Source organism: Neolamprologus multifasciatus, chromosome 15 (genome assembly GCF_963576455.1).
Source record: "Neolamprologus multifasciatus chromosome 15, fNeoMul1.2, whole genome shotgun sequence".
Classification (NCBI taxonomy): domain Eukaryota; kingdom Metazoa; phylum Chordata; class Actinopteri; order Cichliformes; family Cichlidae; genus Neolamprologus; species Neolamprologus multifasciatus.
Genome location: NC_140453.1, coordinates 10,685,537 through 10,710,273, shown reverse-complemented (window position 1 = coordinate 10,710,273; position 24,737 = coordinate 10,685,537). Strand labels below are relative to the sequence as shown.

The 24,737-nt window shown below is 39.8% G+C and overlaps 1 protein-coding gene across 7 annotated transcripts in view; it reads left to right on the top strand.

Annotated features, from left to right (window-relative positions):
• The window catches only part of LOC146501631 (protein EFR3 homolog B), a 31,405-nt gene that overhangs the window by 1,671 nt on the left and 4,997 nt on the right, over positions 1-24,737 (top strand). For 4 of the 7 annotated variants that reach the window (XR_014869362.1, XM_085132924.1, XM_085132925.1 and 1 more), the window contains 14 exons: positions 8,557-8,633; positions 12,921-13,048; positions 13,716-13,866; positions 17,031-17,152; positions 17,511-17,660; positions 20,470-20,604; positions 21,630-21,708; positions 22,179-22,314; positions 22,404-22,565; positions 23,390-23,501; positions 23,581-23,632; positions 23,962-24,134; positions 24,246-24,321; positions 24,509-24,670. Coding sequence is in view for 6 of the 7 variants with exons in the window: in XM_085132924.1 (XP_084989050.1) it covers positions 8,557-8,633; positions 12,921-13,048; positions 13,716-13,866; positions 17,031-17,152; positions 17,511-17,660; positions 20,470-20,604; positions 21,630-21,708; positions 22,179-22,314; positions 22,404-22,565; positions 23,390-23,501; positions 23,581-23,632; positions 23,962-24,134; positions 24,246-24,321; positions 24,509-24,670 (1,715 nt within the window). In the remaining variant the exon portion in view is untranslated. The other 3 variants (XM_085132926.1, XM_085132923.1, XM_085132922.1) reach the window with 3 other exon arrangements.

The following is a 24,737-nucleotide window of genomic DNA, read 5'->3' as shown; positions in this document are numbered from 1 at the left end:
TGTTTTTTTTTTTTTTACCATACTTCCCAAATTCACATTACTTAAAAATAAGTCATTGTGAAAATGGAAACTATTATTTGGGGTCTGCCTCTCTCAAAGTTGCTTGAGATTGTTCACAGTTAATAATACAAGGTGCTGCTAAACAGTGTTGCCCAGTTACCAAGGCAGATTTTATTTATTACTACAATCAATTTATTGCCAACCTCAATTAATTGTACAACTGCTGATTTCATTGGCAATCAATGGTGCACTTTTGGGAATTGCAGAACTGAGCTTGATTGATGGATCTTTGCATTCTAAAACCCTGTGAGATGCTACTATTTCACATAAGAGAGAAACATCTAACATGTTGTTATTTTAGATGTTTAGTTCATTATAAGATCGTCTTAGAAGACTGTGAAAACTGCGAACCAGAGAGACTGAGCACCTAATACATAATAAGTGCGCATTTGAGCTATTATGAGTGCACTGCAGTATTGTGAGGTTTCTGATCAAACCGCTGCAAATTTGTGCATTAGAACAAATTACATGATGATCGTATCTCTTTTTAATGACTTTGTGGTAATAGTTATAAAAAGGTAGGATTCATTTAAAAGTTCTGCTTTTGTGGCGCATTCATGTTGATGAGCTTTGCCATTCGTGAGATGGAAGCGAGCACTGTTGCATAGAGCAGGGCGATATGACCAAAAATATTTATCACGATATACATTAGAAAATTTGCGATAACGATATAACTGACGATATAATTGACACTAGACAAATTACTTTACAACTCCACAACTTTATTAGTGCAAAAACAACCCCATCAATGCATTTTCATTTAAACAAGCCGCTGTTTTTTATGTGCATTAAAGTTATATAAAAAATTTAACAGTGCAAATGCTAATTCCTTGCTGACAGTTTAATCAAAAGGCATTTCCAGTGGAAATTGGCCGACATATCCTCAGCATAACCATGTGTAATCTCCGCAAAACTTAAAAAGAGGTTATACACACACAATGCGGTAATATTATGTTGAAGCACAGTACGCATCACTCCGCGAGGCTCCTGACTATGGTAGCCATAATGCTCCGACAATCCATCAAGCGGTGCGGGTTTGTAGCTTAGCAAAGTCGTACTAAAGCATTTGACCGATTTTTGAGCACCGTGTACCACATAAAATAGTTTCAAGGTCAGTAAACACAACCAGAATTCATACGTAAGGCACATGGGATTATAAGGGGCACTGTAAATTTTCAGAAAAATCAAAGGATCGATTTTAAGTGTGCCGTATTTTCCAGACAACACGGTAATAACGACGGGCCGCTAGCATGCTCTACCAAAAATAGTGCTTTGGTGTGTATCTGATGGACAAAAGCTAAACCAGTTCCACACCACTGAAGTTGCAGCATTTTTACAAACCAATTCTGGTTCATCCGTTTCATTCAATGATCCGCTTTTGCCCTTCTCATTCTCTGTCGCCGCCGTGCTTTTTCCGCCATGTGCGTATGAAAACAAAGGCACTGCGCATGCGTGTTTTACCCATATTCAATCGCAATATTTCATTTTCTTTCCGTTGCCCAGCATTATACCGGTATTACCATAAATGGTATGATATGGCCCAGCCCTACTGTTGAATTTATCTGCTGTTTTTTTTTTTTTTTTTTTTTTTTTAGAGAATGAAACCTGGAAGAGAAAACGTAAACTGTCACTTCATTAAAAGGAATGGTTATTTGCTTTTGTTTATGCAAATATCAGTACACATGGTTATGTAATCGCACATTTCCTACTGTAAGGAAGTATGGCAGAAGGTTGCATAAGTGCAGAAGCAAAAGCTGAATTTAAGTAAAGTGGAAAAGAGGGGAAGATTAATGATGAGAGGAGGGCAAGAGTGATGCTGGCAGGGGGTGGAGAGAGGGAGACGAGAGGGTTGTGTGGGAAGGAGGTATTCTCCCTTTTCATCTTTGTGGTGCACATTTCGCTCTTATTCTGTCAGTCCTTGCCTTTTTTCCCCTCTGCAATTGAAAGCTAGATTATAAGTGAGTTTGGTGTGCTTGTATGCACGCTTGCATGTCAAAATCTGCACTGCCCCCTTTAAGAAGGAGCACTGTTGCAGAAGAATGGGAAAATCCAAGGTCATCACGGCACGCTTTCCTCTGACGTTGCCTCTCAGCCCCTTTTTGTGCGCAAGTGTGTGAATGACTGTGTGTGTGCCTGCATGGCAAGGAGACTGTGCGTGTGTAACTCATAGCAGCGAGCCAGCCTCTGCACCAATCACGGTGCACATTCATATGCCTTTTAGCTCCAAGCACACGTGCAGGCATTTATCCCAGGCTGAGCGGTGCGTGTGTTTGTGTGCATTTTCAGTGCCTCTAGGCACAGCAGTGTGTCTGCATGAGGAACTGAAGCTGCATTAAGAAAACATAAACGGCCGTAGTGAGCGACTTCCACATCACGACTAATGTACGGTAAGGTTAACAATCCTTTTTCCATTGCGTATTGGTCTGTGCATTCTGGGCTGTATAAACATGTGAGTAATATCAGGCATCCGCTGTTTAGCCTGTTTTCCTACATTCTACAAAGATGTTTCCTTCTCGGCTTCCTTGCGATAAAAAGCAGTTCTGACTAGAGTGTAGCAGCTCCTGAAAGCGCGTTATGAGAACTTGGACACTTAAAAGGATACTCACTGTTACATTACAGTAATAGATTACACGGGGACTGCTTTGAAGATGTTTATGTTTGGTAATAGACACTTATTTACTCCTAACTATCACTGATAATGATTCCTTCTGTTATAGTTGGTGTTAACAGGGTGTGTTCTCTGTCAGTGTATTATGTATTTTCTAACTCTGGTTAACTTTGGGTGTTTGTGTTATAACCTTGTGTTCATATATTTATGATTCTTCAGTATTTTAGATACTATGTGTTAAATTATGTTTCTTTAAAAACAGAAAAGCTCTGATAAGATCATTTTTAGATTTGATAAAATCTCCCAGATGGTTTTTGACATTTATTTTGGCTCTGATGTTACTGGGGCATGTTGATATATAGTTAATTGATTAGTGTTAATTAAAAATGTAGCCAGCTTTGCTTTGAATTGCAGACTGTTGATGGAGTAAGGTTTTGGTTTGGAGTGAATTTTTAACACAAGCGCTTCAAACTGAAGGCTGTACAGTGTGCTCAGCTTATAGCGTCTGTGCAGGTTTAAGGGATTCATAGTGTGTTGGACCAGGCTTGTGTTATAAAGATTTGTTGGCAGCGGGGTCTAGGCATCAGTGTGTTGGTCGGATTACACCAGCCATGTTTCCTTCCACCCACACTGATCGAATGTGTGCTGTGAATCTGGCTCTTGGCTTAATTGGCTGAAAAACTGATGTATATGATGTTTTCCTTATGAAATTCCATATTTTCCAGTACCTCAAACATACCTAAGCGATATGGTGGGCAGGTATGGTGGAGTGTTATGGTTATATATAAGCAGGACATTTGAGTAGTTTTCATGTCATCCCCAAATATTTTTATTCCCTGTCACACTTCCCAAAAGGCTGTCACCCTCTTCTCTATGATATGTACTTTGCTCCTCTCCTCATCTGCTGTACAGTATTCCCAAACTCAGTGACAGCGTTTGTGCATACTGGTTAGCTGTTGAAAGGGGCTTGCTCATTATTTGTTATTTGCTTACGCTCTCCTTGTTTCTCGTTTGCTCTCCGTGTTGCCAGATTCTGCTGTGTGCTTGCATTTCTTTGTGTGAGTACAACGTTTGAAGATGTTTGCTGATGTAAAAATAGCAGGACTTTGTCTCTCTCCCCCCTCCCTCTTATGTAATGACACCCCTGAAGGGCAGCTTGCTTTGTAACCCTCATGAGAAGTGATGTGTTTCTTGGGGAAGTATGTATATTTACAGCAAGGTCACTGTATGCCTGTGTGTCAGCGTTGGCCTTCGAAACCACCGCTTTGCATGACCCTAGGTGAAGGTGAGGTCTGAATGTGCACCTGCAGTTCTGTTTCCCAAGTATACGCACACCTCCATACACACAGGCAGATATTAAGTGTGTTAAATATTGTTGTTGCTGGGTGTCAGGACTGTTTTTATTCTCTCTTATCCGCCATGTGACTTCAGGCACAACAGAGCAGATTTGGGACAGCAGGTGCAGATGACGCTGCAAGATGCGTAAAGCGTCATGCACCACCTTGTGCATTCACATGTATGTTTTTGTAGCATCCTTTGAGATAATTCCTGTTATTTATTTATTTTTTATTTAGCACTAGTGTCTACAGCTGATACGTGGGACCCACAGTGCAGTTATTAACACCTCATGGTGTTTGTGTAAGTGGGTGGAGGATTTTTTTCCTTTTTTCTGTTTTATTTTCAAAAATTTTTATTATCATGCAAAAACATGTCTTCTGTAGCTATGTATTTTTGCTTGCCTTTATTTTTCTCACTTCCACGTGCAGTTTTGTCCTCCCTTCTCTCCATTTCTCTCTCACCGTAATGTGGAAATGTTAAGCTGATATCCTGGCGGAAATGGAGAGTGTAATCTGTTAATGTACCGGCCCATTGTTACGAGGATAAAAATAGATTGCGATTGGCTGGCTTCTTCCTGTGGCGATTTGAAGGATGGTGACCCCCCACCCTTACAGGTGTCTATATATCTACTCATAACTTCATGCTGGAAGATTGTGTAGCTTAACATCCAATTAGTAGCGATAGATTGTATTAGTGTTAGAGCTACAAGTGATTTATTGTTCCTGTGTTTCAAGCTCGTCAGTGTGTTGCTCACAGTGTTTGCTGTGTAGGTTTTATTCCTTATTTGAGTCTGTGTGGAGGAGCTCGGTGTCCAGCCCATAAATGTGTTGTCACCTTGCAGCGCAGAGTGGGTGGATGTCGTGAGACCCCCTGCTTTGTGCTTTTCACCACTGTCGAGCATATCATTGTGCACCCACTTTGTTTTGCCTTCTAAGTTTTTTTTCTCCCTAACTTAACCCATCATTAGCAGAAGCACAAAACAGCCCTCATTCCTTATAACAGAAACTGAACACAACTTTGAAACATCACAGGAATTTCTGTGCCAGCGAATCAGCTGGAGAAATTTCCTCAGAGAAGTGGTATTGCAGTACACACATTACAATTAGAGTGCAAGCAGAATATGTAAATGTTTTAAATGGCGGTAGTTTAATTTTGTGTTATAAAGACCTGTGGGTGTAATTGGCCCCTTTGAGCCAATTTCATCAAGTTTTTTGAGTTGTAGAAACAAATATGCTGTTTGGTGTTGTTACAAAAAACTGTTCAGCTGTCAGTTGATCTAACACTGAAGTAAAGAGAACTGGTTACATTTTTTTAAAAAGGAGGGAAAAGGCAGGATATATCCAAATGCTGCACCACAAGTGTGTGAAATAGCATGCAAATATATTACATAATTTAGTTTATTTAGAAATGACTTTCCCCAAAAATTTTTTATGTGCAGCTGACAGAGAGGACAGGACAGATTTGTCCTGGACAGAGCAGATGCAATAAGTAGCACTAATCTGTGACTCATTCAGCACATCTCATTTCACCTCCCCCATCACACTCCCATCTCTGTATATGTCTTTCTCTCATTCTCCTGCCCATTCTCTGTCTGTCCGGTACCCTTTCTTCTGGAGACTGGGGACCCACTGTATTTTTTTTAATTCAGTGTTGACTCCTACACTCATGCCCTGAGCCAATACAGCAAGGATGTGAACAGGAGGTGGATGGAGTTTAGGTGGGTGCAGGAAGGGAGGGAGAGTTGCAGAGGCCTCATTAGTGTTTGAAGTGATAAAGGAAAGAAGAAGTGCTACGAGTAGACTCACACTTCCCTGAGATGAGCACAGGGATGACAACTCCTACCGAGTTCAACATAGCTTTTAGAGAGCACACATGAGTCTTGAAAAACGTGCTTTTAGTACTCAAAGTGATAACTTTATTAAAAGGTCTTTTAGGGACATCTTATCTGTTCTTGCAGCTGCCTTGCCAGGCGTGGGTCACTGATGATGTAGCAGAAGGCTACTAAATGTTGATACACAGCCTTGTTGCTTGGTCTAAATGACGATCTCTATAGCAGCAGTGCTCAGAAGTCTAAATAGTCTCAACACTCATTTTCTTTCTTTCTTTCTTTTTTTTTTAAATACTGGGAATTAATTTAAAATGTTAAATGTGTGGGCCAAAAAAGCAAGATAAGACAAAGTGTGTGAAAATATTTTGTTTTTAATTTTTCTGTTGTTATACTATATGACTTTGATATGTTTGTGCTTTGAAAAAAAAAAACCCTCATGCATGCACTTCTCTTGGGAATAAATCATTTTCCACCCAAAACTTTGCTTTTGTCTTGAGAAGGGACTCAGCGTTAGGGATAGCATCAGTGACTCAGGTGCATTGGCTGATGTTTGTTTCCTTGATTTTTACAGTTTGATGATTTATTCTTGAGGGTGGACTGTGCATTTTGTTATTTTTGCCACCTGTTGTGCCAATTAAGTGCTAGATTGGATAGTCCTGTTTCTGTGGGAGTACAGGTGTCTTACATTTCAGGCTTGAAAGGTGTCCATTTATAATTAACTTTGGTAATGCATGACCTCTTCTCACACATATTTGACTTCCAACAACTTCTTGTGATGGGAAGTTTTTCAAGCAGCAACACATGTCCCAATGAAGACGATTGCTTACACAATTAGGTATCATTTCCTGTCATGATTGTACTAACAAAGACACTAGGGATGAGGGAAAAAATTGATACAACATGGTATTGCGATATCTTGTGTGGTTATATTGTGGGTGTTACACACTCATGGTTTGATATTTACCAAGTAATATCTTAATACGTTATTATACAGATATGACTCGTTATGAACAAATATTTCCCGTCTTTGTCTTAATAGATACGTTGCTAACACCAATGCATGGTGATTATAATCACTTACCATTTATTTAACAAGGGGAAATGTTGTCACGTCCAAATAAATAGGCTTTTTTGCAAGTCATATTTGTCAGTTCTGGCATAGCGTGAGCAGTGTTGATGATGGTGTTGTTTGAAGAACAGAAAATAGCTTTTTTGGTAGTAGTTTAAAAAAAAATGTATTGACTTGGTGTTGAGTTGGGAGATGGTCTATAAATGGAATGGAGGCCATTATTGCAAAGGTGTAGCAAATAGACCGCTAATAATGTTGTCTGTGTGCTCAGAATGTTTTTTTTACTGCCGTTTCATGAGACGTTGCTCAGTCTTTGTAACAGCAGCAACAATAATGATTAATAAACCACTTTTTAATTTAAGTTAAGAAAAGGGAAGAAGATGACGTTGGGAGAAAGGAAGGGCAGATGAAAATCTTTCTTAGTGCACTGATTTTCTTTTCTTTTAATAAACGGTAAATACCTCCTGTCTCTATTTGTGTCAGAGAACCATTCATTACTTGCCTGCAATGCTGACTGCATTATGACCTACTTTTTTCGTCTAGCTTTATGACTCTAAAACTCACACGGTGAGTTTAAAGGAAGTAAGATGGGGGGAAAAATGCACGTATGCTTCAAAGGTAAAAGCGTAATTTGGGAATTTTGGAGGGTGTCCCTTTTTCATTTTCACAGGGTCTCCCTTATGACTCATCACTGCTGAATTCCCTCAACCAATCATGTCAGCTCTCTGCCTCTCTGCCTGGCTTGCTTTCTCCTCAGTGCAAAGTCAGAAAAAAATCACTGTTCACAGTTCGTACTTCGTGCTGCATCATTCTCTTTAAGGCTGTCTTGACTGAGAGAAAGCGAGGTGTGTGTGTGCGTGTGTGTGCCTGTTTCATCTCAGTGGCATTGCTGTCACTGTAATTGTCTGGTGACCACATTCCTTCCATATGTTGGTGTCCTGAAGTGTTTTTGCACAGAATCGCCTTAATTTGACATGTGTTTTGTGACATAAAGTTTCGGTTTGATAAATCTTTTTAATGCTAAAAACAAAAGCTTGAGTGATTATGTCATACCTGTACCGCATGACGCAGGCGTAATGTGTGTATAGGAATTTCTTTAAAAGCTGACATGAAGTCACCTTCTATTGTACACATTTTTTTTATTTGTCTCAGGCTATATGCATTTGTAAGTTCATGCGTTTATATTTATGTATGCTGCTAAATGAATGATATTACGGCCTGATTATTGTCAGCTGACAAAAATGAACAAATCCATTTTGTCCATTTTCCTGGCTGCATTTGTGTTTTTTTTCTTGCTGACAGGTCAGTTTGACTTCTGTTAAAGTTGATGTTTATTTTCTGTAACTTATTTTTCTCCAGCTTTCAACCATTACTTCTGTTGTGAGAGCAATAATGTGAAGTCATTAGTTGCTGAACTGGAATGACTTTTTTATTGCCCATTTGTTGCAGTGTTCATTGAATCGGTACCGAAATGTGGCTGATTTGAGACTACCTCATTACTTTGGCTGACAGAGTGCAGACTAATACTACTACCAGAAAGAGAAAAAAGGAAAAAGACCTGATTTATTGTATTTCTATCAGTCATACTGCACAAGCCTAATTGAGCACTTCTCTCTTGTTTTTGTTTTTCCTCTCCATTTTCTCCTTCCTCAGGGGTTTGTGGCTGTTGCGGGGCACTCAGGCCTCGGTACAAGAGACTGGTAGACAACATCTTCCCAGAAGATCCAGAGGTGAGAAGTGACTCTTTCTGTTTTTTTTTTTTATTAATACCTCATGTTGTTCTCTTTCATGTTCAAAGTCAAATACCATTCTTCTACATAGTGTAGAGTTACATATAGAAATCACTTGGTGCTTTCGTAGCTGTGGATAAAAAATAACTGGGGTCATTGTACATTAAGGATAAAAATTGAGCTTTGCCAGGTTTAGCTGGTAGGATCCATCTATGGTCGCTTTGCTTGCAAATATAAATAGTTATGACAATTTATATTTAGGAGGATTTATATTGAGCTACATAACTGCCTTCTTCAAAGCTCATCTTTCCTACCATTTTTCTGATTTACTGAGATCTGATGCAGATGACTCATAAAGGGAATTAATCTGGGCTGAGACGAAGAAGCTGATTTGCTCTTCATTACTGCCTCAATGCTGCTGCAGTAACCCACTTTACCTTTTAGATCTATGGTCTGCAGTACAGTGGCATAGTTATACTTAACTCTTTTTTCCCCCCTCCTTTTTGTCTCTGTGCACCTGCTTATTGTGCTCCAAAATGAAACCTGCAGTGGCTGAGTCTGTAACTAATGGTGCTCCAGCAGATTAGGCATAATTAAGGCGTCCGATGATGTTGACTCGAAATTGTGTCACATCGTGTGAGCATGTGAATGTGTGTATATATGCATTTATTGAAATACTTGATGGTAAAGAAGTTAAATATAGCAATGTATTCTTAGGTTTGTATGTATTTGTTTTCTTTTTTGCTTGTCTTCGCTAAAAAATAAATTTGGAAAAGAATTGAGGTCCTATTTAATTTGTAAATGTGCAGTGGCTGGGTAGTGAAACTGGAAAATTCTGAAATGTAGCGACCAAAAAAAGGTACTAATTTCACTGGTGCTTTTTCTGTCTTGTCTTAAAAATTGTGTTGATGGTTTGGATGAGAAGCCATGTTTGTAGCTAAACTTAACAGTCAAACTGGTTATTGGTCATTAAACTAATTTCTAGAAGATGGTAGTTGGTAGCGCCTTCTCCGTACGCAGGTATGACAGCAGATGTGCTCTCTTAGATTGAATTTAGATATATAAAAACAATGACTGCATCCTGTTTTTGTGCATGCTGTGACATTACCACTTAGGCACTTACATTAAAAGGGGCATTGTTATTGTTCATCCTGATAAAATGTGTCCCTTGGTTAGAGACACATCCCCAGCTAACTGTGAGTGAGTTGTTTTGAACATATTTTGATGTGCTATTTTTTTGTGCGTGTAAATGGCAAATTATATGCATAACTTATAACAATAAAAGGAACATTTATGTACAGGATGCTTGGATTGTATAAGTAGTTCCGCTGGTGCTCATGTCTTCATCACAAGATTTATCATTTTACAGAGAGTTACCCATTTTCATTTATACAGTGTCTATGAAAGTAACTTTTCTTTCTGTTAATGTGGGTACAATATTGAGAAAAACGAAGTACACCTTCTTCCAGTTCTAAGGTTTTATGTATCTTCCACATAAAACCTTAGAACTTCTTCTTTGGCTCTCGGAGGAGGCGGACGCACTTTTCTCCTCTCCCTTATCTTCCCTGCTTATGTCCTTGTCTAGTCTCGTGGGTTTTTTTTGTATTTTCCCTGGAACATTCTCTCACAGTCTGTTCTCTAAAACCTAAAAGAGGAATTATGGATTGGATCAACTGGTCCCTAAATGCAATTGACACCCCTTTCTCAACGAGAAGTTTGGGCTTGGGTGAGCCTGAGTGCTGAAGATATCTACCTATTCGGAACCATGGTAACAGGGTTCTGGCGGATCGGAGCTGGCTTGGCCCTGACTTATCGAAGAATTAAGAAAGCGGAACCGGCTGTTCAAACCCCCACAAGGCTGCCCGCTGGGATTGGAACGATGGGAGAGGCGTGAGTTTCTCAAAATGGGCTCATTGAGTCAGCACGGATAAGATCTTGGAGAGGCTACGGCTGCTGTGAATACTCAGAATAAGATCTCTGACTGCAGACTGGATTACATCTCGGAAGGGCTAGCCCGGAATAACATCTCTGGGCGCAAAATTGGATGACATCTCGGGGAGGCACACTGCCGTGAGTTCTCAGAAATCGGCTCCTTGAGCACAAGAAATGACAACATCACAGAAAGCAAGTATGGCGAAGCTCGCGGCTCTCCAATGGGACCAGTGTTGGACTGTAGAACTGCTTTGAAATTCATATGAGCTGTTCGCACTAAAGTAAAAAAATAACATCACTTATGCGGATACCCTCTCGGCGCCAGCTACAAGGCCGGAGCTGAACAAAACACCCTGATAACGACTGTGTTTAGTCTGTTCCTTCCCATTCCATGCAAGGCCACCTGGGTTGGCTGGAAGACTGTTTACTTAGCCTGGCAGGGCGAAGGACACTGTCTCAGCTGAACTATCGACACGCACACACATACATGTACTGATACTGATAAGCACTCACTGACGCATCACCCTCCCTACCCCGGATCCAACGCCACCTCCAACGCTTACCTCCCCTCTGATGTGGACATCGGGTCAGTTGGAGGCGCAGTCGAAAGATTGCAGCGGTCCCAGATCAGATGTACACACTGGAACTCTTTCCCATGTTGCTTGTCTGTGTTTATTGTGCTATGGTGTGTTGATATCTGTGCATTCCTATATTATCCTTTTGTGTTACACATTTCGATGTTTTTTTTCCTCGCTACCTAGCCTGACCTGTCTCCCCAATGTGATGTTTGTGTATTGTATGTACGGTCGGCAAGGTCTGTCATCTCGGTTGTGGGCAAAAGACCTGCAACTGACAAATAAAGGCTATCTCATCTCATCTCTCATCATCTCATCAAGACAATAAAATCATGTTGTCTTAAGTTTTGGAAATTTGCTAACACAAAGCAAAGAAAGAAAGACACCAGCAATTACCTTGGAGAAGTAATGAGAATGAAGCCATTTGCCAACAGTTGGAACTTCATCATTCTACAGGGAGAAAGATTATTCGCAAGTGGAAAGCTTTCAGGGTGGTTTCCAAACTTCTCAGCAGTGGATATCCTATCATCTCAAAGTCAGACTGTCAGACCCCCCTCCCGCAAACTCCCCCCGACATCTCAGACTCTAGCAAATTTAAATGTTAAAGTTCATGACAGTACAATTAGTAAAAGGTTGAACAAGTATGGCTTGTTTGGCAGGGTTACCAGGAAAACGCTTGGTAACCCTCTCTAAAAAGGACATGATAGAACAGCTTATGTTTGCGGAACTGAATCTGAACAAACCATGAGACTTCTGGGACATGACCTTTGGACAGACAAGACCAAAATCAAGCACAAACACCTCATAACAACTATCAAGTGCAGTGGTGGAGGGGTGAAGATTTTGGCTTGTTTTGCAGCCAAAGGACCTCTGCAGCAGTCATTGAGTCAACCATGAACTATAGTATAGCAAGTATTCTAGAGTCGAATATGAGGCCATATGTCTGACAGCTAAAGCTTGCATAAAACTGGGTCGTTCATCAGGACAATACTCTCAAGCACAGCAGCAAATCTGCAGCAGAATGGAGGAAAAGGAAAAGAATCAAGGTGTTGCAGTAGCCCAGTATAAGTTCAAAGCTCAACCTGATTGAAATGTTTTGATAGGACCATAACAGATCTGTACTTTTATAATGACAAGTGGGCCAAAATTCTTCCATAACGTTGTCAGAGACTAAAAACAGTTTTGACTTTTAAAAGCTACAGAAACATGGAGTGTACTCTTTTTTTTTTTTTTTTTTTTTCTTTTTTGTAACACACCGCTCGTGTCTCGTCTTGTCCGGATGTGTAAAACCTTCAAATTTTATTTCATTCACTTCTTTCTTTTTCTTTTTCTTTTTTCTTTCTTTTTTTTTTTTGGTCTTGTCCGAATGTGAGATCTCAGAGGACTGTTGGTGTTTTTAGCTCTGTCTTCCCCCAGACCAAACTGAAGAGCAGTAAAGTAGGTCAAGGGGAAAAGTAGGAGTTAAAACGATGATCTAGTTATACTCGTTGATTTGGGTTTTTTAGAAATGAATAGATTTATATTTGTCACTAAACACACACAGTTGCATTACAGAAATATTTCTGGAACAACAATTTTATAAATTATTATCCCCATTGACATAAAAAAAAGCTGTAAAAGTAAACCGAGCCAAAGCCTGTTAGTGAACATTAACCCATGTATATATATCCCATCTGACAACTTTTTTTTTTTTTTTTTTTTTTTAAATTCTGGGTTAACTGATCCTTTGGATTATTGCAAAGTGTCCCACTTTTGCCGTCTCCCTCTGTCACCCACCTAGGATGGTCTGGTCAAGGCCAACATGGAAAAGCTGACATTCTACGCCTTGTCAGCTCCAGAGAAGCTAGACCGTATCGGAGCCTACCTGTCTGAGAGACTGTCAAGGGATGTGGCTCGGCATAGATACGGGTGAGCTTCAACTGTAGTCTCTTAAACATTTGCTGTTTGTGCATCTTTTGTGTTTATTCTTTGCCACATATCAGTTTATTTAAATCTAGCACAACTGAAGCTGTAACATAAAAATTCTGGGAAGATTTTGAGGTGACTTGGCTGTTGGTAATAGGAAAACTGGTGCTTGTAATATCCTTTCATCAAAGAGATTTGTTCTGATCTCTGCACAAGATCTGAGCTTATCAAAGCGCTTAAGATTGTGCTGTAAAAATCCTTCTTTGTATTCTGTGTGCGTGTTCTTGACCCTGTTTTCTCGTTACATTCGAAACTCACTGTCACTATGTTTGCAATATAACCAACAAGACATGGAGGAAAATGGGTCTGTTTTTTAATAAAAAGAACACTATTGGTTTGGGTTATGCGTTGTGATGTGTTTGTTCAGTCTGCACTTACTTTATATTCCAGTGAAGTTGTTTTTCTCTGAGCACCCTGCAATGATTCTCACAAATGCAAACAGCCTGTACAGATTATATTTACACTTGGCAGAGTCCAGCTGAATATGCTCAGTATGCCTGTCTACAGAGTTTGTCTGGGAAAGCTTATCTTATTTTGATTTCTTGCAGGCACAGACTACATTTATCTGCAGGGTTAAATTGACTCTCTATTCTCTCTTTTGCCATTCCAGGTATGTGTGCATAGCCATGGAAGCCCTGGACCAGCTGCTGATGGCATGTCACTGCCAAAGCATCAACCTGTTTGTGGAGAGCTTTCTGAAGATGGTGCGCAAGCTTCTGGAGTCAGACAAACCCAGCCTGCAGATCCTAGGAACCAACTCAGTGAGTTTCCAGGATTTCACTATTGCATTATATCAGTTTGATGACTCCCATTGTTTATAATGAACCACCAAAAACAAACAAGCAATCAAAAAAAAGAAGACTGGTAGCTGCATTTCTCTGTCAATTTTGCTTTGTGGAAAAATAGGTTTGCATACTTGTCTTATATCTACAACAGTGCCTGTAGTATAAAATAGTAAAAGTATGGAAAACAAATCAAGGGGTGCAATGTTGCTGGATGTTACTCCTTGCATTCAGATTATATTATTGGATTTTAAACATAGACATTTCTTTAGTTGATTCACAATTTAATAATCAAGAAAACTTGCCCAGCTATAATGTGTTCTATCTTTTCAGACACAAGTGGGCTGTTTTAGTGATATAAATTTACAGAAATGCTCTCACACCCAAGCTGTTGGCTGTTAATATGTCTTAGTTTCTAAGCTTTCCTGCTACAGCAAATACTGCCCATTTGAGTGGATTTAGAGGTATTATCTGAAATTGACAGGGTGCATTTACTTTCCTGACGTGATGGTAAAAGGCGAGAGAATACTGTGTTGAGAAAGATCAGAGCTCAGGGACGGAGTGGTAGGCAGAGAGAAGTGATGAGTATCTTCTGATGTGGGAAGCAGCTATCAGTCTGTCTGCTGGGTCAGGAGAGGACACGTAAAGGAAATCAGATTAGCTTTAGACTATACGGCTGCTGCTCTGCAGTCATCTGTGCAGGCTGATGAGACATGCTAGCTTCTCGCTGTCATTCTGTCTTGCACACATTTAGAAACCCAAAACACAAATACAAAGCCTGATACATTCAGCAAGTAGAAGAAATTTATATACACACACAAAATAAAATGATATAATGTGTGTGTGTGTGTGTGTGTATGTAGAGCACATGCCTATATGGGACAAAATCAGGCCCTTCTTAAAATTTAATCTGGCTATCAGGTTGTAGCTGTGACCTGCATAGCCCTGTGCACATGACAAACTAAACAGACCTCCTCTGCACCCGCAAGTTAAAAAGCTGCATATGATAGAATGTAATAAAATGGAAAATTGAATCTAAAGACAGTTTCAAGTGAGGCCAGAGACTGAGTAGCTTAATTCTTTACTGAGTTTAAAAAGGCCCGTGTATTAATTTACAGTGAGACAATTTCTGTTACCAAATAATATAATTTGCAATGTTATTTGATGTTTGAATTCACACACCAGCAAACACATGAAGAACAGAGGCTTCAAAAAGTCACTGAACTGGAAAGTGCTTTGAAACTCCTCCATGATATGTTTTGAGTACAATCTCAAAGTGATGAGGCTTGAAAGGGAAGTCTAAACTGTATGGTGCAGGTAAACTGTGCAATCAAAGATATTTTCTTTGTTATTTTAATTAAACTTCCTATCCATCTGTCAAGCTGTGGTGTTCAGACCTGTGAACTAGGCTAGGTAAGACTTCCTGACATATGTGCAAAAACAAAATTAAAGTTTTATTGCATCAGGATGTATTTTCTTGAATTAAATGTGCTCAGTACTGCCAGTAGGTGTCAAATTCAGGCTTGTGAAACAGGTTGTTGTTAGTTGGCTGTATGGTACCGTTCTTATAGAGCCATAAAGCTGCGTGCACACTCATCACACAAGGCTTTGTGACTAAAGGCTGGTCAATTGTGGACATTCCTGGTTCTGGTTGCCGAGGTATCTATAATTTATTTACTACGAGGTCATATGTCACTCATTGGTAGCTGCTTCAGTCACTCCTCTGGGAAATAAAAATGTTTATCTCTGTGCCCCCTTCTTTTCACACACACACACACACACACACACATGCTTTGCATCTCCCGGGTTGTTTTGCCTGTAGTTGCTTAAAGTCGCCAAATGCCCTTGGCTTTCTGGTGACGCCTCCAGTGTGGACATTGCTTGAGATCTTCAGTTGTTCATTCAAGACTATATTTCAGTACATAAATGACGCTATACCTCTGCATGGTATACTAAGCACGAGGGCCCCGAGCATGTAAAAGTTCCTGCCCTAGTTCTGTGTGAATCACACAGAAGTGACACCATGTGTACAAACTGTAAACTACATTGAATTGACATAAATTACACAAATATTAAGACCAGCCAAAACCATGAGCAGCTGCCATACAGCTTCTGACTGTCTTTGTGTGCACAGTGTAGCTCATCAGAAGCAGGTCAGAGTCAGAGAGAAATAAATTAAAAGGAAGATTAAAGAGGTTATTACAACAGAACTCAAACTTGGCCAGATATTGTTGCACTCTGTTTCTCTGACTAAAACCTTCACTAAACCTTGTACTCCTGAGAAATCTCTAACACAGCCCTGAGCACCAGACCTATTGATTGTGTCAGCCTGCTTTTATTTCTTTGGAATCTGTGATTGAGATGAGGGAGGTTTTCTCTGTTTTCTATTGCCTCTGGTTTTGGACACTATGCTGTATCAACTATGCTGAAACTCTTCTATAACTAACTGAAAGCAATAAGAAGAGTTTCAGCATAGTTGATACATTAATACCTGGAAGCTGCCCATCATTACTGCCAGTAACACTGGGCAGCTTCCAGGAATCAACTGTGGCAGTAAATTGCTGCAGCAGCTGAGCGGCTTCACAGGAACTGTTATCTGCTCGCTTCATTTAATTTGAAGCGAGGATACTTCAAGGATACTTCATTAAATTTCAAAAACCACTCCATGCACTCATTCTCTACACAGGAAATGATTCAGCAAGGACGTCATTAGATGCTAATTTTCTTTGTGGGCACTACACTTCTGTGTTACTTTGCATGGCGTAATTATGATTTTCTGTATTGACTTTTTATAGTGTAATTCTTGATTCACATAGTATCATGATGTGGCTTGATTCTAAAGAAATTCACTTCATAATCTATTAATTGGAGAGTCGTGTAAAGCTAAATGTCAGCCTGTTTACTTGGTGACATTTTCTAGCCCAGTGGGAAAGCCTCCCTCTGTGTTTTTCACTTTTAATCCTGTGTTAAGAGAGCTCTAGTTTGGCTTTAATTTAGCAGATATGCACCACTCAGATCTCAGGTTATTGGGCTTGGGCTTTTTAAGGAATGGGCGTATTATTGTAAATCTTGAAGTGTCTCTGTATGCGATTAAAACTGGATGTCTTTTCCCCCCCCCCCGTCTTACCTTCTTCTGTTGTTAGTTTGTAAAATTTGCCAACATAGAAGAAGATACACCATCGTACCACCGCAGTTATGACTTTTTCGTGTCCCGCTTCAGTGAGATGTGCCATTCAGGCTATGAGGACCCAGACATCCGCACCAAGTACGTAACAGAGACGCTCGACTGCAGTAGAGATGGAGTTGTTAAATAAGTGCTATTCTTAGTCTACATGGGTAGTGTTTATTTTTAGTTTTTATTCCTTTTTTGGACATTTTCTTTTGTACACTTAAAAAAAATAAAATAAATCTTAAGTCATTGCTTTCTATTGCTGAAAATAGACTATAAAATCGTTTGACAAATCAAATATAGCTTTGACATGGAAAAAAAAAGAGAATAAAAAACAGAGCAATTCAAACAACAAAGCTAGGTGCAAATATAATTTCCTAAATATGGTTACCTATTTATAGACCGAGTAACCAGTCAGATGATTTCTGTGTGCGTGTGTGATTGTTGCTGTAAGGATCCGCATGGCAGGTATCAAGGGTCTGCAGGGTGTGGTGAGAAAGACAGTCAATGATGAACTGCAGGCCAATATCTGGGACCCTCAGCACATGGACAAGATTGTCCCCTCTCTGCTTTTCAACCTGCAGAGTGGAGAGCGTACCGAGAGGTGAGTGCAAACAATAAAATGCAAATGTGGATTACATATGCAGCAGAGTAGATGTGCTCCATTAGCTTTTCAGTGTAACATATTATATTAAACATTAACCATTAACCTCCTAGTACCTGGCGTCCACATATGTGGACATCACATTTTGGGTTATTTAGACCAAAATACTCAATTTTGCTCTACAAGGGCCTGATATCCACTTACGACGACATTATACTGCTACTGTTCTATCGAAATTTTAAACGAATATGTGGCTCTCATTTTTCTTAGAAACAAAAATTAGGTAAAAAAATATATCTAGTAATTCTTTGTTTTTACATTCATCAGGACCCAATCAGCCCAAATATCAAAGAGAAATTAAAAATGCATGCTGTGGTATAATAACTACAGATGAGGCTTTTCATAGTGCTTAACTGGACATGTGGACTTCAGTGTAAGTGTTTCATAAAAATCATCTGGTCTATATCACTTCTGAAAATTGAGTATATGCAACCTCAGATGAACAATAATATATGACATATTACAGTGTGCTATTGTTTATTTAATACAAATTAAGCCAAAAAGCAGAAGCATTGTGTGAAAAGCACCCTTATTGCTTTCATAACAGTTAAGAGGGTAAGTAGCAACTAGCTCCTGCTAATAAATTTGATTAATTGCTCATCGGTGAATTTGAGAACCTCTATGAAGGCAGTGGTTTTGACAGTCTGCAGGACTGAAGCGTTTGGCCAAGAGGGGAAGTTTTTAGCAGTGATCTTAGATAAGTAATTGCTGCCACTCATCAATAAGGCCATATCCAATCAATTTGAAGTCTGTCCTTCCACAGTGAGAAAGATTATTCACAAGTGGAAAACATTTGAGGACAGTGGCAAATCGTCCCAGCAGTGGATCTCCCACCAATTTATTCAGCCAAGCTCAGAAAATCTGCAAAAAAACCTAAAGCTTAAATGTTGAAGTTCATGACAGTGTAAGGGTTACCAGGAGAAAGTCTTTTCTGTCTAAGTTGCTCACAAAGGAGCTTAAACACACCATTTAACGTGTGGAGAGAAATTTGTTGCGTTAACAGCAGCTAGTGTTGACCTGCCTGCCTTGGATAACACAATCCAGATACACGATAGCCAACTGGTGTTGTTTGTCTCACATTAGGCCATATTTGTCCTGGCTGTCTAGCCAGCCATCACCCATGTCATTCATCATCACTGTCATCACCGACAGCTCTGTTTCCCCTTTTGGACATCTGGTAACCCACCCAGAGCAGCCAAGTACAAGGAAACCAAGACACGTGATTCAGATTCCAAAGAGAAAAGGAGTGAATGTGAAAGGAGGAAAAAGCATGCACAGAAATATCGCAATGGGTGAAGAATTAGAGCTCACAAACACAGAGGTAGAGGATGCCAGCAGCAGTCTGGAGTTTCTCTCTGTTGGCTGTATTACACATACTCAAATTCACTTTGACGTCAATGCCGAGATCTGAAAGTTAGGAAAGCAAAGAGGGAGGGCAGCAAAAAGAACATTGGGAGATCTGGTTAAGGATAGATAATGGAAATTAGAGTGATAGAAATGGGAGAGTTATTCAAAGACGGAGACAGACAGATTTATTGCAACAGGGAGTCACATTTCATTCTCAGCTTCTCTCTGCTCTGTGTGTTATCCCCCTGCTGTGCATCCTCATTTCCTCTCACACTGGGTCTAGCTTGTCATTACCCACAGCAATCAGTACAGAGCCTAATTACCTTACAGATGGTGCATTTTCAAATCACGTAAAGATCAGCTTTAGTCAACCTTCTGACAGCTGGGACTTAGTTTGGAAAGTTTATTGATGCAGATGACAGAAGCTCTCTGGACTTTGTTTTGTGTTTAAACTTCAAGAACACATGAGGATTGTTTTTAATGTATGTAGTTGCCTAAAAAAAAGAAGCTTGTTGTTCATCTGAGGTATTTTTACATAGACTCATAAACAGCACATCTGAGATCAGTTAGCTATAGCTAAGTTCACTTTTTCAAATACTGGTGATGCAAATTTGTCCTCACAGCAGATGTTTACTTGAGAGAGATTGCGCGGGATGAAACAACCTTTTTCTGCCACGATGCTTTGTAACCACTGAACAAATAAAGAAACTTTAAACAGCATGATATTTTTTTTTTTTTTCTGCAGCTGACAGAAAATATCACTGAAATAACTCACTGACATCAGCTTGTGTGCTCCTGCTAGTTTAGTTTAGTGTGTTTTACTTTATTCAATTTTTTTTAAAATTTTTGCGTATTTTAGTTTTGAATACAAAAGATGGGGCAGCAACTCACATTTGCTCCACGGAAACAGCAGGCAAGATGAAAGAGTTAGGCTTTTAATAAATAATGTTATCATTGGTGGACTACCCGAGGCTAGTCAAGACCAAGATGGAGCTATGGCGGATGTTTTTAACTATGCATGAGAATGAAAAAGGGCTGGACACGAGAGCGAGAGACCACACGATTGACATGAAACGTGTACAAATTTGGACACAGACACGCAGTACGTAAATGCGTACAAACTGCAGTCAAACTGCAGACAAACTGCAGAGGGTAAAGTCAGCTCAGAAGCACAGCTGCAGAGATTCAGCCGTACAAACTGTGTTTGTGTAAGAAATAGAGCATTTGTTGAAATGTTATTATATTAAGTTAATTTCAGTGCCTTGCCTGTTCTCTGTTCTCTCTCTCTCTGTCTGCACCCTCCCAATTTGCCTTCCTCTGCCTCTCTCTGCTCGTCTCCTCCCTGCTTCCCCCCCCCTCTCCTCTCCTTTTCTGCTTCCTCACCCTCATCGCTCCCTGCCAGCCGCTCTCCCTCTCCGCTGCAGGCATCAGAGAAGGAGAAGGAAAGCCCGGTGGAGCTGACGGAGCGCTGCTTCAGGGAGCTGCTTGGACGAGCCGCCTATGGCAACATCAAGAATGCCGTCACGCCCGTGCTGATGTGAGACAACCAAACAGTCGTATTCATAAGAAATAGCCTCTGTTTGTGATGTGTTCCTGCATGCGGTTGTGTGGTTTGGTTTTTTTGTTTTGTTTTTTTAAACATAGTGAGTAAACTTGAAGACAACGCTGCATGTCAGGGTTCTGTTGGCTATCTTAATCTTTACACTAATGGGCGCGTGGGGCTGTGACAAGGTCAATGCAAGGTTATGGAGTTGTTCTTGAATCGATGTGACTGCATGATTTGCAGATGGGACATTTAAATTCTATATTACTGCACTTATTTTTGATCTTATTTAAGTTTTTCTTCTTTGTTCTACCAGTACATTTCTGATTTTTTTTTTGTATTTGAATTTATCCAACTTGGTTGTTCCTCCTGAAATTAAATATTTTATCTGTCTTAGCCTTTTCCTGTCCCCACATTTGCCCGTGTGCAGGGGCTGTGCAGGGGTGTTTTGGAAGTTGTGGCTGACTTTTTATTTGGCAGGTACATAAGTTAATAGATTGGATATAACAGTATGAATATTTCAGGCCTTTGCAAATAGAGGTAAATGTTGACTACATTATGGGTTTTAAAAATGCCCAGTTTTAGGTACTTTGTAGTGCCTCAATGCCTTATTCTTCATTTCTGTTCCCATGTCCTACACACATTTTCCTTGCACAGTTATATTTTACATTTATATTGTTAAGCAAATCCGTTTTGAGTTATCTGTCAGTTTTAGTCTCAGCAGTCGTGTGCTCAGCTTAATTGCACATTTTCCGCGTTCTATCAATGTCAGATTGAGAGAATCTTTTTAAGTATTTAATTACTTACTGTAAAGTGAACCGTATGTCATAGTAAGTATTTATCTGTGCACTACTAACTCCTTTTTTCAGTTTTACATTCATTCTTAAACCCAGACATGATGTATGCTGTCTGGACTAAATGCGGTCTTTATGCCTTACTGCTCTCCATCATCCCTACTGCTGTGTTATTACATCCTGTGTATCCAACCTGTTTCTCTTCCTCTGTTCATAACCCCACAGGCACTTAGATAACCACTCTCTATGGGAGGGAAAGACCTTTGCAGTGCGTTGCTTCAAGATCATAATGTACTCCATTCAGGTGAGTGATACACTGCCATGATATCCTTCACAGCCTTACCCTCGCCTCTTTTCTCTGTCTCACACTCTGATGACTTCATTACTAGGTCAAAATGAAATCTGGAAACATTTTGTATGAATTTTTGACCACAATGTTTTTTTTATCTTTGCAAGTGGTTATTGCACATTTTAGTGGTGCAAAGAAGAAATGTGCTTCAATATTCATGAAGTTCTCACTGATTTCAATTTTTGTTTCAGCCTATTTGCTCACAGCTGTGGTTCATTTTGGGCCTGAATGAAAAATGCAAAAGGAGTAATGCACTTTATCACCAATATCCAGCTTTTAGTTTGCCATTTAATTAAGTGTATTACTTCAATACAACAGTTTTCTGTCACTTTCTCTCTCACTCTTTTTTCTTTTCTGTATTTTTCTTTTTTTCAAGACGGGTCAATAATTTCCTCTGTTCTTTGTTTTTTTTTCTTTCCTTTCAGTCCCAGCACTCGCACTTGGTAATCCAGCAACTTCTCGGTCACCTGGATGCAAACAGCAAGAATTCAGCCACGGTGCGAGCTGGGATAGTGGAAGTCTTGCTGGAAGCAGCTGCCATTGCAGCCAGTGGTTCTGTAGGTAAGTTGCAATCCTCCAAGGTCATGTAAAGTCATAAACACATAGAGATGTGAATTTTTTTTTTTAACTTATAAACTGTGTATTTGCAGGTCCCACAGTGCTAGAGGTGTTCAACACCCTGTTGCGGCAACTTCGTCTGAGTGTAGACTACGAGCTAACCGGCTCATATGACGGCAGCACCAACATTGGCACGAAGATCATCAAAGCTCACGAGGAGAGGCAGCTGCAGGAGGCTGTAATCAGGACCATTGGTGAGTCTGAGTGCTTTGTATTTGCTAGTGAGGGAGTGTTTAGTAGATGTATGTGCAAGTAGTAATTGTTATTACCAGGTATGTGTGTGGATTGCTGCAGATGCTATTTGGCAACAGAATACTAGTTGGTTATATTATTATTCAACTAGTATTTTCCCATGCTCCAGCATGGTTTGGCCTGTTTTTGCTGTTATTAAATGATAGGATGCTTTTATAATGCGTTGTGTGTAGGTGCATTAAAGCAAAAAAACAAAAAAATTACAGCCAATTTTAGCCTGTTGTTGCATGGTTGCCAGGCAACCTTATAGCATCATAATATATCACACATAGTTTCTGGATATAAACTAGATGTTACTGCTGTAAAATAAAAATGATGTAATACTTTTAAAAGTTGTTACAGGAGCATAAATGCTAAGAACAGGTCAGGCTGCATGGTGGTTGATGCATGCTCACTGAGTTTCAAATAATCTGATATTGTGTGCATGGATTGTTCTGGTTGGCTACACATTTCAGTGACATTTAGAGTGCGTCTCGATTATTGGAGTGACTAACAGTTTCAAATGGTGTTTAAATTACCTAGGTAATATTTGTATAGGCAGTGTTTAATGTCGCCTATTTAATTAAACTCACTTTGAACTCTTCTGAGTGTTTTCCTATATCCAGGCTACTCCACTAGTCTTGTTCTTTTTCTCCTGTTTAAACAAATAGTAAATGAGTCCCTTGGAGAATTCCTAATTACTAATATAGATTTTTTTCTTTTCTTTTTTCTTTTGTTGAACATTTTATTTCATTTGGTACGAACTGTCTGGTTCTGTCCCTTTCAGGTTCATTTGCCAACACTCTGCCAACTTACCAGAGATCAGAGGTCATGCTCTTCATTATGGGAAAGATCCCTGTTCCTGGAATTCACCTTACTTTGCCCTCCTCGGACTCTGGGTAAGTTGACTCAAACAGTATTCACCTGTATGTTGGTAAACTTAAGGGCACAGTCTTTATTTGCTGTTTGTAATTCCAGGCCTGAGGGTACCAGGATGATTCAGGTTATGTTACTCAAGTCCTTGGTCCAGGTAAGTTATCATTTCTCAATGATTTAATTTTTAAGAAACTTGTGGATCTTCATGAATTTATTTATAAAGACTGACACGAAATGCTATCAAACCGCATGATTGTAAAATTAGTGGCCTTGTTAGGCTTTATGGGCAAGTTCTTGATCTTTGCTAATGAAAGTCTCACAAGTGTCACTTAAACTAAGATAGTTTGTGACATTGTCACAGCATAAGAGTCTCTCAAGTTATTGCTAACTTGTGAAATTATAACCACACTGCAGTCACCTTAATGTTCCAGTGCATGTTCAGTTTTGTAAACTATGTGTGGGATTTGATCATCCCCCTCATAGGTAACGGCAGGTTTCCAGACTACCAACATGCTGACAGCGCTGCCCAGCTCTTTCTTGGAGCCCCTGCTGTCCTTCTCTCTAACCGAGGATCCAGAGGTCCGTCTGTTGGTGCTCCAAATCCTCCTCAGTCTCATCGACAGGCATGAAAACAGGCCCAAGTTTGCCAATATGAGGTGTGTGATTGTGTATGCAGGAAGATTGAAGGGCTGAAGTGTTTTTGTACTTCCCTTATAAACCCATACTTCAGTTACAGTTTGTGTCTCTTTGGTCTTCTTTCTGTGTAGCAGCATCTCGGACATCTCTGTGCTGAAGCTCAAAGTTGACAAGTGCTCCAGGCAGGACAATTTATTCATGAAGAAGGTAATTTTTTTAAATTTATTTAGTTGACAACCTGTTCCGCCTGCTGAACAACATCCCTGTAAATTATGTAAATTCACATAAATGTTAAATATTTATTTTAAAATAATTTTGACAATAAATCTTTACACCAATGTATCTGTACTAGACATTTCGAGTTCCATTTACCCTGCGTTTCATCCATTCACAGCATGGCCAGCAGCTATATCGCCACATCTACCTGGGCTGCAAGGAGGAGAGCAGTGGCCGGGAGCACTACGAGACCCTCTTTGCCCTGTTAGGTCTTCTCAGTGTAGAGCTGGCCAATGAAGAGGTGGTGGTGGACCTGATTCGCCTCGCACTTGCCTTGCAGGTATAAATGTAGAGTTTTAAGTAGGCTGTTTATTCCCCGAGCTGCATTTATCTACTACATTTGTACT